We start from the raw sequence: 12,804 nt of genomic DNA, 5'->3' as shown, positions 1-12,804 counted from the left end.
AGGCTTGAAATTACTTCAATTTTAACAAAAGTATATGTTTTACGCTTATTATAGTGATTATCTACAATGGTACACATGTACACCATTTTTGAAATATTGTACATGATTTAGAATCGAATTCAGACTTTTACAAATACAATACATGATTCTAGGGCTTTCAAACATATGCTACCAAATAAAAACTTCATATTCCTATGCATTCCAGTTATAGGATGCCAAAAATAATTAAGGATTCCAAATGCATTGGATTCCAATGTTTTTAGAATTTGGAATCCAATATATTTCAAATACAAATAACCAAATGAACCCTAAGTTTTTGTAGATGGTTTCTTGAGACATTGTCTTTAGTAATTTGATTCTAGTTATTGTCTCCATAAGGAAACCCACATTCAATTTAAAGAGTCTTGTTGTCCGGATCTAAAACCATACGTGGATTCTTATGCAACCATTAACTATGTGGACCCCACACAACTGTCCTAGGACAAGTGACAACCAACCACATGTGACACTGCCAGGGTGCATTTAAGAATTAAGATGTACCTCTTTACTTAAACAAACGTCCGATCATGGTTTTAAGATTCGTTGATTTCCATTTTCTGCGTGACTAGTCTGAGTTAACTCGGACTCAATCAAGCTTGATTTTGTTCAACACAATGAGTCATTGATGTAGGAAAGGGTGTAAAATGGGTAGAGGAAGAATACCGTCTCCTCTATGTGATATGAATCTTGAATCGACACATGGTATTTTCTTAAATCCATAAGAAAAAAGAGATAAAAATCTAATAATTTTGTTGAATAATTGTCTAATAATGTCTAATGTGCATTTTTCTCAATTACACTATTAATAAAGAAAAAAAATAAACCAAAACTCAAAAATACCAAAAATAGTAAAATTCTAATCCTAATAAAAGTCCTAATTCTAGCAAAAATACTTCTAAAGCCTAATTTTTAAAAATAAAAATTCTAGATAAACTTTTGCTACAAGAATCCTAGCATGATCAGAAGTAATTTTTTTAAAAAAGATGAAAATCTAAAATTCAAAAAATAAATAAATACTACAAAAATTGGAATGACTAAAAATAGTACATTTTTCTTAAATCCCGTTCTAGTCAAAATTCATAGCTCGTGCGTCCCGTATGATACCCAAATCAAAAGTTATGGCTGATTTACGGTTCACACTTCAAACAACAATATCTCTTTATTTGGATTTAATTTCTTCAAACCGGACATGCTCGGGGCTCAGTTACATCATGCCCTATGTAGGACTGAGCTCGAATACGATGAATTACTCCCACTTTTGTTTGGCCTTCTTTTGGTCTAACCATACTAGGAATGTATCCATGCCACGCCCTACATCAGTCACCCTGCGACTGGGCTGCTCATGCCTGACTCTGACCCAGGTGGGCCATGACTCGACTTAAGATCGGACTAGTCCACCCCACTCCGACCATTAGATATTTAGTCTCATATTTGTTCCGAGATAAGAAATTAGGCTATTCTGTCATTCTGGTGGGCCACGCCAAAGGAAAAGTTAGGATATGCATCGACCTTTGATTTTTACAAGGCCCAACATAATAATTATATGAAATCTAATCCAATCATTAGATTCTACACTAAAATTTAGGCCAATAGCCCAAAAATCAATGCATCCATAATTCTCATGGAACACACTAGTGGAAACAGTTTGGAGGGTGAACATTGTCCGGTACAATGTTTTCAATCATGTGGTCCACTTAAATCATAAATGGAGCTGATTTTTGCACTCTTAGCATGACATGGGGACACGCCTGGTGGTGGGATATATTTTACATTAGCATCATGGTAGCCCCATTCGAGCTTCTGGCCCATTTGCTATTGAGGGTCAAATATAGCATATTAGACTCTAGTTATTACCAGATTTTACGAGCATGATACTGTTTAACGGCCTATTTTACTCGTGTTTATGTTGCGAGGTGAATTTAGGAGTCTGGACTGAAAAAGGGTACTAAAAGCATGTATTTAACGCTCAGAAGTCACCAAGGTAAGGGACGGACTCTAGGGGACCAATATCAAAGAATATACATGGCCGAGATTCGAGAAAATCACGTGTTTCATGCTAAAGAGGCCTGAAGGTCATCCTGAATGCAAGATCACAGGGTTCTCACCATCCGTTTGGCTTGAAACTTTATATATAGCCGGAGGACCATAAATTAACTGTACACATCGAATTTCAGCTCTCGGATCCTTGTAGAAGTAGCCTAAAAGACAGATCATCCTATAAATCATTGATTCTAGGCCCACATGGGATCTTGATATGCTTCAAATTTGGTTTCAACCCATTATATTAGGAGAAAAGACGGATGGACGGAGTGGATTTTCTAGAACCATCATCGTGGACCCCACTTGAGTTGGGTGTGCATAGTGCACAAGTGCACTAGCCGTGCACGGCAACGCAGAGACGGTCAAATCCTCTCTTGATCGACAAAGAAGGAAAGAAGAAATTTCCTTCTTCTTCCTTCACGTAGTTCGTCTGCTGGGAGGATGTGTGGCCCACCTTCATCATTCAAACGGATGATCCGACCCATCCAATGCATCCATGGGGGATCTTCGACCCTAGCCATGATGACCATCTGCAACCATGTATGCACACACAGGAAAATCTCGATCAAATGCAGGTCGGACGACAGAATAGAAAATATGGTGGGCCACACAGAATCCAATCTAAAAACATCCATATCCAAATTTTTTTTGACTTGAATCCATTGGACGGAGTGGATTTCTTCTTCAGTGCTGATCCGGGGCCCATCGAGCAGCCTAGCGTAGTAACGTGCGCCAGAAACGTTCCCCGCTGCCGGTTTTCACGGCTGACATCGCACACTGTTCGTGAATCTGATCAATAATCCGGACTGTACATCTTGTAGACCTCCCAAAACTGTCCAAAGGTACGTTACCCTTTTGGGAAGGAAGAACGGAATTCTTATGTTTTCATTGTACACGCAAAGGGAGTGCGTAAAGGCTACGCACACACTGCCTTCTGCTGCGTAAACTTACGTACGAAACCAACTCCAGCTGATCTACGCACGCCAGCATGCCTCTCCACCACCTACATTACCTATAAGAAAGAGAGAACGTGAGAGATGAAATAATCCTATCCTAGGGACGTCTGGTGCATAAGAGAGAGAGATAGTTAGAGTTTTCTTTCCTATTTTTCTCATGATTTTGGGAGAGATCTAGCCTAATCAGGTCAGGCTAAACCTCTTAGCTAGGGCTAAGAGGTGAAGCTTGTAGTGTGATGGGATTGGTTCCACGGCTTTGATTCATGTTACTTGAACTCTCTTTAATTATAGTTTGATTAATAGGAATGCTTTCAGTTTTGAGTCCGGATCCTCTGCCTCTGGGAGGCAGAGAGTCTCTGCCTCCCGCAATATCATTGGTCCATCTCACCGTGTCTGCCACGTAGGACTAGCAAATCCGTTTCCGTTTCATATTAAAAAAAAAAGGAAAAAAAGAAGAAAATCTCTCTGCCGTCTTCCCTAACGGAAACGACACCACGAGAAAATCTCTCCGCTGTCTTCCCTAACGGCAATGGCACCACAAATGGCACTTTCCATTTCCGGTTCGCGGTGATTTTTTAGAGATTTCTTCTCCCCTCATTTCTAATTTCAAATTCTTTCCTTTTACAGATGGATTTCATCAAAGCGGAAGAAAAAGACGGGTTTTTTCTTTTGAAGATCGGAGGCCCTCTTTCCCCAATCTCTCACAATCCCTCTTGGCCATTTTCCCTCGGGCAGCCGATAGCCGATTTCTGCTATTTCATCTATTCATCCATCGAAGATCCACCTCACCTCACAGGTATTTTAATTTTTTTATATAATTTTTTACAGATTATTTATTTTTTCCTCCATTCAAAATCCTTTTTTTTCAAGGCTATTTTTTGTGATCTGCAATGGACCCACTGAATGAATGGTTCAGATACCAGATTTTTAAATGAGGAACATTGGATGCTATTTTTGAATTGCCTATATGCATGTAGACTAATAGGAGATTTTCAGGATTATTCAGATTTACTTACAGATATTAGTGTCCTGAATAATCACTCCTACCATCAAAATTTAACAAATTCAATGAAAAATATCATGCAATTCGACGCCACTGCCTCTCGTTCGGTAGATAGCCTGAAAATGAGTTCAGCACTCCTCTCCCTCCAATATTAGTGGACATGAATCTAAAAGATCCATATCGAAATGGGTATTTGAAATTTGTATATTAAATGGTCAGGATCTTCCAAGCCCATTTTGAGGAGCATTAGACAAATAATCTGGATCACCAAACAAGGGGACCCACAAGTATCTAAATAAAAGCATTAGGCTCAACAGTCCCATTTATTTTTTTTATACATGCAGCCTAGCAGATTCCTGAAACAATGTTTTTGACCCATCTACACAGGAAGCTTACTTGATGACAATACACGTTTATGGTCAAGCACAATGCCAAATCCTCATGTAATAAACATGGGGATTTATTTTTTATTTGATGGTCAAGCACAATGCCAAATCCCCATGTAATAAACATGGGGATAAACATGGATCACCAAACAAGGGGACCCACAAGTATCTAAATAAAAGCATTAGGCTCAACAATCCCATTTATTTATTTTTTTATACATGCAACCTAGCAGATTCCTGAAACACTGTTTTTGACCCATCTACACAGGAAGCTTACTCGATGACAATACACGTTTATGGTCAAGCATAATGCCAAATCCCCATGTAATAAACATCCCTAACTACATATCTCCCTCAGCTAAAAGTACAAATGTAGAAGTTCTTGGGCGGAGCCTATGGATTTTGAATTCTTCCAGCGGGCCAATTCAAAATTTTGATTTTGCCTAGTTTAAACCTAGACATCCCTATGAGTAACAAACTTGCATGGTTATGTATCTATTTAGAAATTGGAAAATATTTTAGATCTTGAATTAAATCAAAGAGAAACATTAATACTTTATATGAGTGATATAAAAGTAATTAACATTAAGCTGAGTTATGAGTCCTTGATTCTAACAATCAAAATTCTATAGGAAAATCCACAACTAGCCGATATGCACAACGTACGACAACTGCTGAGTTCAACCACAGTTAAACTTAATTAACTTGCTGAAATAATACCATAGAAACATTAAGCTAGTTAAAAGACTTGAAAGTTTCTAGCATACAGTAATCAGAATTTACATACGGGACCCATGATAACAGTTGATTTCTTTGCAACCCCCTTGTGGACATGGATACCTTAAAAAAGATAACCTAAAAAATATCCTCAGATTTGGCCTTAGCTTTAGCTACAAGATATTGACATTTCCACCACTGTTAGTTTTGATGTTATTTTGCCACTATACAATAATTTGCAGTTAGAATTAAAAATTAATATGCCATGTGTATGCATAAATTGATTAGATTATTGTTGTAAATTAAGTCATTTATTTTCAAACACTATTTTTTCCTTTCAGGTCAATAGAAAGTACGATTTTCTTCAAATCATGCACACCACATGAGCTGGAGGACACATCTCAATTACAACCTCATATAGACATTGAATCAGAAAATGATATAAAAAGAAGCTCTAATTTATATACGAGTGATTCAGGCATAGATGAAAATGCATCTAATTTGAAAATTGGTAATGAATTTGAAACAGAGAAAGATGCATATAAGTTTTACAATAGTTATGGACGGAAAGTCAGTTTTAGTGTTCAGATTGATACTAGAACTATAGACCGTAAGACGAGAGTAGTGAAAATGAGAAAATTCGTCTGCTCTAGAGAAGGTAAACGACCATCTGATAAACGTGACGTAAATGTGAAGCAACACCGCGATGAAACAAGAACAGGTTGTAAGGCATACATGACAATTAAGTTGGGAGTTAACAGTAAATATCAAATTACCAATTTTAATAGTGATCATAATCATATACTTGCATCTTCAGAAGAATCACATTTACTAAGATCACAATGAAAAATTTCTGTAGCTCAAGTAATGGTAGCTGATGACTGTGACAGATCCAGTATAAAGCCAAAAGCAACATTTGATTTAATGAGTAGACAAGCTGGTGGTCGACAATATATTAGACATAATATAGTAGATTTCAAGAATTACTTACGGATGAAAAGGATGAATGCAATGAAACAATTCAATGCTAAGGGTCTACTACAATTTTTCAAAACAAAGCAAGTTGAAGATCCAAAGTTCTTTTACTCCATTCAAATTGATTCTGAAGATCGTATTACCAATATTTTTTGGGCAGATGGAAGAATGATTTTAGATTACGATCTTTTTGGAGATGTGATTTGTTTTGATACTACGTATAGAACAAATGAGTATGAACGACCATTTGCACCATTTCTTGGTGTTAATCATCATAGACAAACAGTTTTTTTTGGGCTGCACTTCTATATGATGAAACCATTGATTCTTTCAGATGGTTGTTTAAAACTTTTTGTGATGCAATGTCTGGAAAAATGCCTCAAACCATTCTCACAGATCAGGATAAGGTGATGTCAATTGCGATTAAAACGGAATTAACAAGAACAGTTCACTGTATTTGTGTTTGGCATATGTTTCAAAATGCGTGTAAATACCTAAGTCATTTATTTAATTCTTCTGAATCTTTTGGCAACGATTTTAGTAAATATGTCTATGATTTTGATGATGAGGGTGAATTCCACCATGCATGGGAAACAATGATTCAGAAATATGATGTTATAAATAATACATGGTTGCAACAATTATTCAATGAAAAAGAGAAGTGGGCATTAGTGTATGGAAAAAAAGTATTTTGTGTTGATATGAAAAGCACACAACGTTGCAAAAGTTTGAACAAGGATTTGAAGAGATACTTACATCCAGGGCAAAATATTTTCAGATTTTTTGAACACTTCGAACGATTGGTGGATTATAGAAGGAACGCCGAATTAGAAGCAAATTTCAAAATGACTCAAAGTTCACCAACTGTGTTGTTTCCTATTAATATTTTGGAGCATGCAGCTAGTGTCTACACGACAACCATTTTTAAATTATTCCAGTCTGAGTATACCAACAGTCTTGGTCAAACTGTTGAAAAACTAGAAGAGTCTGGGATGATGATTAAATACCAAGTACGTGAAAGTAAAAAGCATAGACTCCACATCGTTACTGTGAACTGAACGGATGAGTTTTTTGAATGTAATTGTAGAAAGTTTGAATTTATGGGTAGTTATGTTCCCATATATTAAAAGCAACAAATCATACCCTCACAAGACTGCCATCGAAATACATCTTAAAGAGGTGGACCAGAGAAGCTGGTTCATATTCCTTTCCGTCGGTTGTTAGAGGATGTGGCTTGGATGGAGACTTTAAGAAACTACGTTCTCATTGTTATAACAACTTGATTTTCAACTTTGTTAAGTTGTCATCAATGGGTTGTGAAAGTGAAGAGTCATTTCAATGTGTTACTAAATATTCTGAGTTGATGCATCAGGAATTGCAAAAAATATTTAAAGAAAAAGCAAAATTAAAAGGACCATCATCCATTGAAGATTGTTGTAATAATAATGAGAGTTATAGACAGGATGATTGTGTAATTTTAAATGTTGACAATGCATAGTTGAAAGACAAAATCGTTGAAATAAAAAAAGAAGCTCATGAAATAAGAATGGGGAATCTCAATGACTTTAACAAAGAAGATCGTGGAATTAAAAGAAAAGGAGCTGAAATTGTTGAAGGTAAAGAAGAAGCTTATAAAATCAAGAGAAAGGAGCAATGTCGTGGTAGACCTAGATTTAAGAATTGTTTGGAAAAGGAAAAAAACAAAGAAACGCCAAAAGAAAGTGTAGAAAAGTGAACCAATTCTATACCCTACTATTGAAGATCTCAGAGATGCGTCAAATCCAATCCATCATCATACATGTCTCACACAGGTACATTGTGACTATCTTGATTTAATATGTAGAAATTTAAATATTTTAAAATCAATGGAAAAAAATTAAATGATAAATTTATATTTATTTGTGAACTTGATTTTCATGTTGTTACTTGTATCAGGGATACGATGGTGTTTGTTTGGATCCTGTGACTATGTACTTTCAATCAGGGTTATCTCATTCCGTCATTCAACCACATCAAGCCGTCCAGGGCCATCTCCAACCCTCGATTCACTTTCCTAATAATTTAAGTTTCACTCAATTACTTAAGGTAGGAAATTGCATTTATGAACAATTTAAATAATGCATATTAATTCTCTTATATTTTTTGATACTAACTTGGACTCATGGAATGATTAATATGCAGAATACTCCAAATTACGCAGCATTCCCACATCTTGTCGCAGGTTGTAGTAGTTCAATAATTGGAAAAGAAGGGCAACAATCCTTGTGACTTATGAATGTTCTACGACAAACTTATTATCTAAATGTGATTGATTTTCTACTCCTACTATCACAAATGTTTGCTTTTATAGACAGTAGATTACAAATTTTGGGCACTTTTGTTCTTCTCGTTATTTTTTTTAGGTGGCTGTTACTTTTTCCTTACATTTGTAGTTTCTGTGGATGGTATGCATTTTTTCCATAAATAATTAGTTCAAAAATTAGATGATTAAACTATGAGTGCTTTACTCTTTTTGTTATTTATTTTAAACTAGTTCATGAAATTTGTTCTCTAGACGACACTCCATTGTTCTCTAGTATATATAGCACATGGACTGCATAAAACCCAATCTGGGATCCTAATCTTTTGATGTACATATCTGTAGAGAAATGTGTTGTTAGCGGCTTACTGTTTATAGTGGCATTCCAATTGTTTATGATATTTTGTGGGTTTTGCCTCTTGTTGGGCTGGTGATAATGAGATGGGCTTGTGGTTTTGAAGAGTTGAAAGTGACTGAGATTTCATATGTGGAAGCTTATGGTGTTTCCATCAAGCTGTTGATGGTGGGCCCCAGTTGTCTTCAAGGAGCTGCTGCAAAAGGAGCTGTTATAGTGCATTTTGATATTTAGATTTTTTTAGCAATAGTATTTTGGTGAACTCTTTTTTTTTTTCCTTTATCCATCCCGTGGATTGTTGATACTGGTTTTTTTTTTTTTGGTGTGTGATATTTGCTAATGGCATCAATTTCAGATAGTCATGAAGTAATTGTTTTAATCCGTTTTATAGGACCATTTGATTTAATAATTTCTCCGTTATCCATCTTTGCTTGTCCAGGTGAAGTTGGAGTTAGTACATTAGAATTTAGTCCGCATGCATGTAGATTTAATTAGTCTTTTTTTCAACACAAAATGGCTTTCATGTTGAAGATCCAGCCATAATGGGCACTCTAAAGGTCAGCATATCCAACCATAATGTTGAAGATCCACCTTTTTTTTTTTTTTTCTATTGAATTTTTGCATTTTTTTGAATTGTGTGAGAACACCCATATCAAATACTTGTTGTAAGTGAATATTCTCCATTTTTTTCTTTTGATTGGTTGGTGAGGGTGTGTCCCATTTGTTTCTACTTCTTAGAAGCATTTGGGGATCAAATGGGACCCATTTGTCATCACTCATAGATTTTTGTCCTAATGGCAGTAAGATTCACCTACAACAAAGCTCTATCACTATTAGTGATTCTTATGCCATCATTTCCATTATGGAACATTCTTAGTTGATGCTCACCTATCAAAGATTGGATTTTGGTATTCTTGCTAATGGATCCTTGTGGGACATGATCCTCCCACATAAGCTCATTAGCATGGCCTGATCAGATGTGAGGGCCATCCTGGTAGAATCATCCAGCTTCTCTAGCAGATGGCAGCCACACCTGATCATCTGATCATCAATAAAAAATGGCAATGAAAATAATTGTAGCATATGTCCTATACTTCTAATTTTTAGATCTTAATCTTAATTTTCCCATTGTTTTCTTAATTTTCAAAATCTATCTTCTAGTGACAGCCAATTCTCTCTGAATTTTCCTTTTGAACTAGTTCCACATCTCTTATATTTGCGAGAGTAATAGACAAGCCCCTCAAGAACAACGACGATTTCGTCTGGGCAATCGATACTCCACTTGCAGGGAAATTCATCAGCGACGTTGAATATTGCAGGGACCTGTTCCCTCTGTTATTTTTCTTTTGGAAAACATGACTGACATGTAAGAAAAAGGCTTCTTAGTTGCTTCGTGTAGCATAACAATTTGCATTATAACCAATTATGTAAAAAGTAGTGGAGGGATCTGAATTTGTTGTAACTAGAGCTTCTGGAAATCTTGATATGCAAGAGGATCAGTGACATAAATGGAACAGCCTGGACTTTTCCACCACAAATTAGATGGACAAAAATGGAGACACTGTGAGTTGAATTCTTATCTCTGTCTTCCTTATGAAGCTAACATTCCAGTGTTATCAAAATACGTACACGTTTGAGTTGTATGTATGTCTTACATATAGTGAAGATACATATAGAAGCTGCATTATCAGGCTCAACTCAGGCTGGATGATTTTTCATGAATCTTTTGATTTTTAATAGCATATTAGATCAAAGAAGAGAAAAGACTTAAAAGTGAAGGATGAAGAGGGTTCCCATCCTTCCTTTGGATTGATGCATTACTAAATCTGATTCTTTGTCTTCCCTTTGTCTTCAAAGGCCAAATGGAGCCTAAGCCCCTTTTTAACTCCGCTAATGCAACTCCTTGCATTGCCGGTCCCAAGCTCGAGTAAAGGAGGAGGGAGAATGGGCATCAAGGTGAGTTGTGTACTATTCATTCATTCATTCATGCATTTTATTCTCTCCCATCCCTCAACCCCTCCGTTTCTTGTGAAATTATATTGCTAGAAAATGTGTATTTGGCTGATTTAAGATGTGGGTGTTGTTTTTTTTTTTTTTAAAAATAAAATTTCATTTTGGGTTTTGGTAAAGAATCCCAGTTTTGTTTTGTTTTGTTTTTGTTTTTTTGTTTTTTTGTTTTTTTTTTTTTTTAAATTGAAAGTTTCTGGTTTTTCTACATGCAAAACAATGATTTTTCACCTGGGTTTATTTTGTTTTATCTTCTGTTTTTTAATGTTCTGCTGTTCATTTCTTCTACAGAGATTGGGGTGGTTTATTTTCACATTTGCTGAGAAAATGGTGGGAGATTCAAGGGAAGGAGAGTCCTGCCAGGAGTTTCTTGATCTGATTCCTAATGAAAGGGATTGGTTGGTAAGGGATAGAGGATCCTTTCGAGTTACAGAAGAGAAAAAGCTGGAGCTGGGGCTCGGGCCACTGGGGTTTGGATTTCCAAAGAAAACTGTAGCAGAGAGAGACACCTCTCTATTGGGTATTTTCCAAAGGCTCCCAAGAACAACAATCCTTCTGCTGAACCAGAGGTGGATTATTGTTGGCATGTCCACAGTTGGTTTCAATTGCACTATCTACTTATTTGGTGTTAATGTCTAGTATCTGAATATTTTACAAAAAGTTGTCCAACTACAGTTCATGTGCAAGATTCCCTTACAATGGGATTAATCAGGTTTAGTGCAACCTCAAGGAGTAATTAGCTATGGATCTAATCTGTAGCAAAAATATTTTGCTATAGATTTATTCGTAGCCTTTTGTCCACTTTTTGGTGTTGTATATTTTGAATTTCTTCATATATTTATTTTATCAAATTTAGTGGAACCAGGTCATTTTGTCCGTCAATTCATTTAGTGGAACCAGAGATGTTGTGAGTGTAGGCCACTTCAATCAAAATTTTCTTTATGAGATCGATGCAGATGCAGGCTGGGTGGAGGGATTTATTTAATTTATTTTTTAAAGAATTTTTGTGTAATTTTTTTGAAAGCATGCATAGACAAATGTAATTTTTTTATTCTTTGATGTATGGCTGAATGATAAAATTTAATTGATGTAGTTCTAACTGGCTAGCATTGTTGTGTTTATTTCACCCATATCCAAATAATAACTAGCTAGTATGCAGAGACATGAAATTTTGGGGTTCACACCCTTTTGTAAGAAACAAGCGTATTTGCAATTAACTTCGCAACCCCGTCACTTTATCTAATGGAATCCCGTTACTTTATCCAGTAATCCCGTCACTTTTTCTACAATAACCTTGTCACCGTGTCTAGTGAACCCCGTCACCTTGCACGGCAACATCATCACTGTGTCTAGTGAACCCTGTCACCTTGCACTGCAACATCGTCACTTTGTCTAGTGAACCCCGTCACTTTGCACTGCAACCTCGTTACTTTGTCTAGTGAACCCCATCACTTTGCACTGCAACCTCGTCACTGTGTCTAGTGAACCCCGTCATTTTGCACTGCAACCTTGTCATTGTGTCTAGTGAACCCCGTCACTTTGCACTGTAACCTCATCACTTTGTCTAGTGAACCCCGTTACTTTGCACTGCAACCTCGTCACTGTCTCTAGTGAACCCCGTCACTTTGCACTACAACCTCGTCACTTTGTCTAGTGAACCCCGCAACTTTTTATAGTGAACCCCGACTACTTCGTCACTATACAAAGTGAAACCTGTTACTTTTTATTGCAACCTCGTCAATTCATCTAGTGGAACCAGGTGGCAACTCGTCACTTTTTTCAACAATCCAATGGTTAGATTAGATTGCAAACTCGTCACTTTGTCTAGTGAACCCACTTTGTCTAGTGAACCCCGTCACTTTGCACTGCAACCTCGTCACTTTGTCTAGTGAACCCCGTCACTTTGCACTACAACCTTGTCACTTTGTCTAGTGAACCCCGTCACTTTGTATAGTGAACCCTGACAACTTCGTCACTATACAAAGTGAAACCTATCACTTTTTACTGCAACCTCATCAGTTCATCTA

At 36.5% G+C, this 12,804-nt stretch overlaps 1 protein-coding gene across 1 annotated transcript; it reads left to right on the top strand.

Moving 5' to 3' along the window:
* The first annotated feature begins 10,669 nt into the window (after nt 1-10,669).
* Nucleotides 10,670-11,477, top strand: LOC131252931 (uncharacterized). Its single transcript, XM_058253727.1, has 2 exons — nt 10,670-10,726; nt 11,069-11,477. The coding sequence occupies exons 1-2, from the start codon at nt 10,715-10,717 to the stop codon at nt 11,414-11,416; spliced, it is 360 nt and encodes a 119-aa protein (XP_058109710.1). The 5' UTR covers nt 10,670-10,714; the 3' UTR covers nt 11,417-11,477.
* Nucleotides 11,478-12,804: the final 1,327 nt, after the last annotated feature.

Source organism: Magnolia sinica, chromosome 1 (assembly GCF_029962835.1).
Source record: "Magnolia sinica isolate HGM2019 chromosome 1, MsV1, whole genome shotgun sequence".
NCBI lineage: Eukaryota > Viridiplantae > Streptophyta > Magnoliopsida > Magnoliales > Magnoliaceae > Magnolia > Magnolia sinica.
This window is presented reverse-complemented; position numbering and strand designations above follow the sequence as displayed.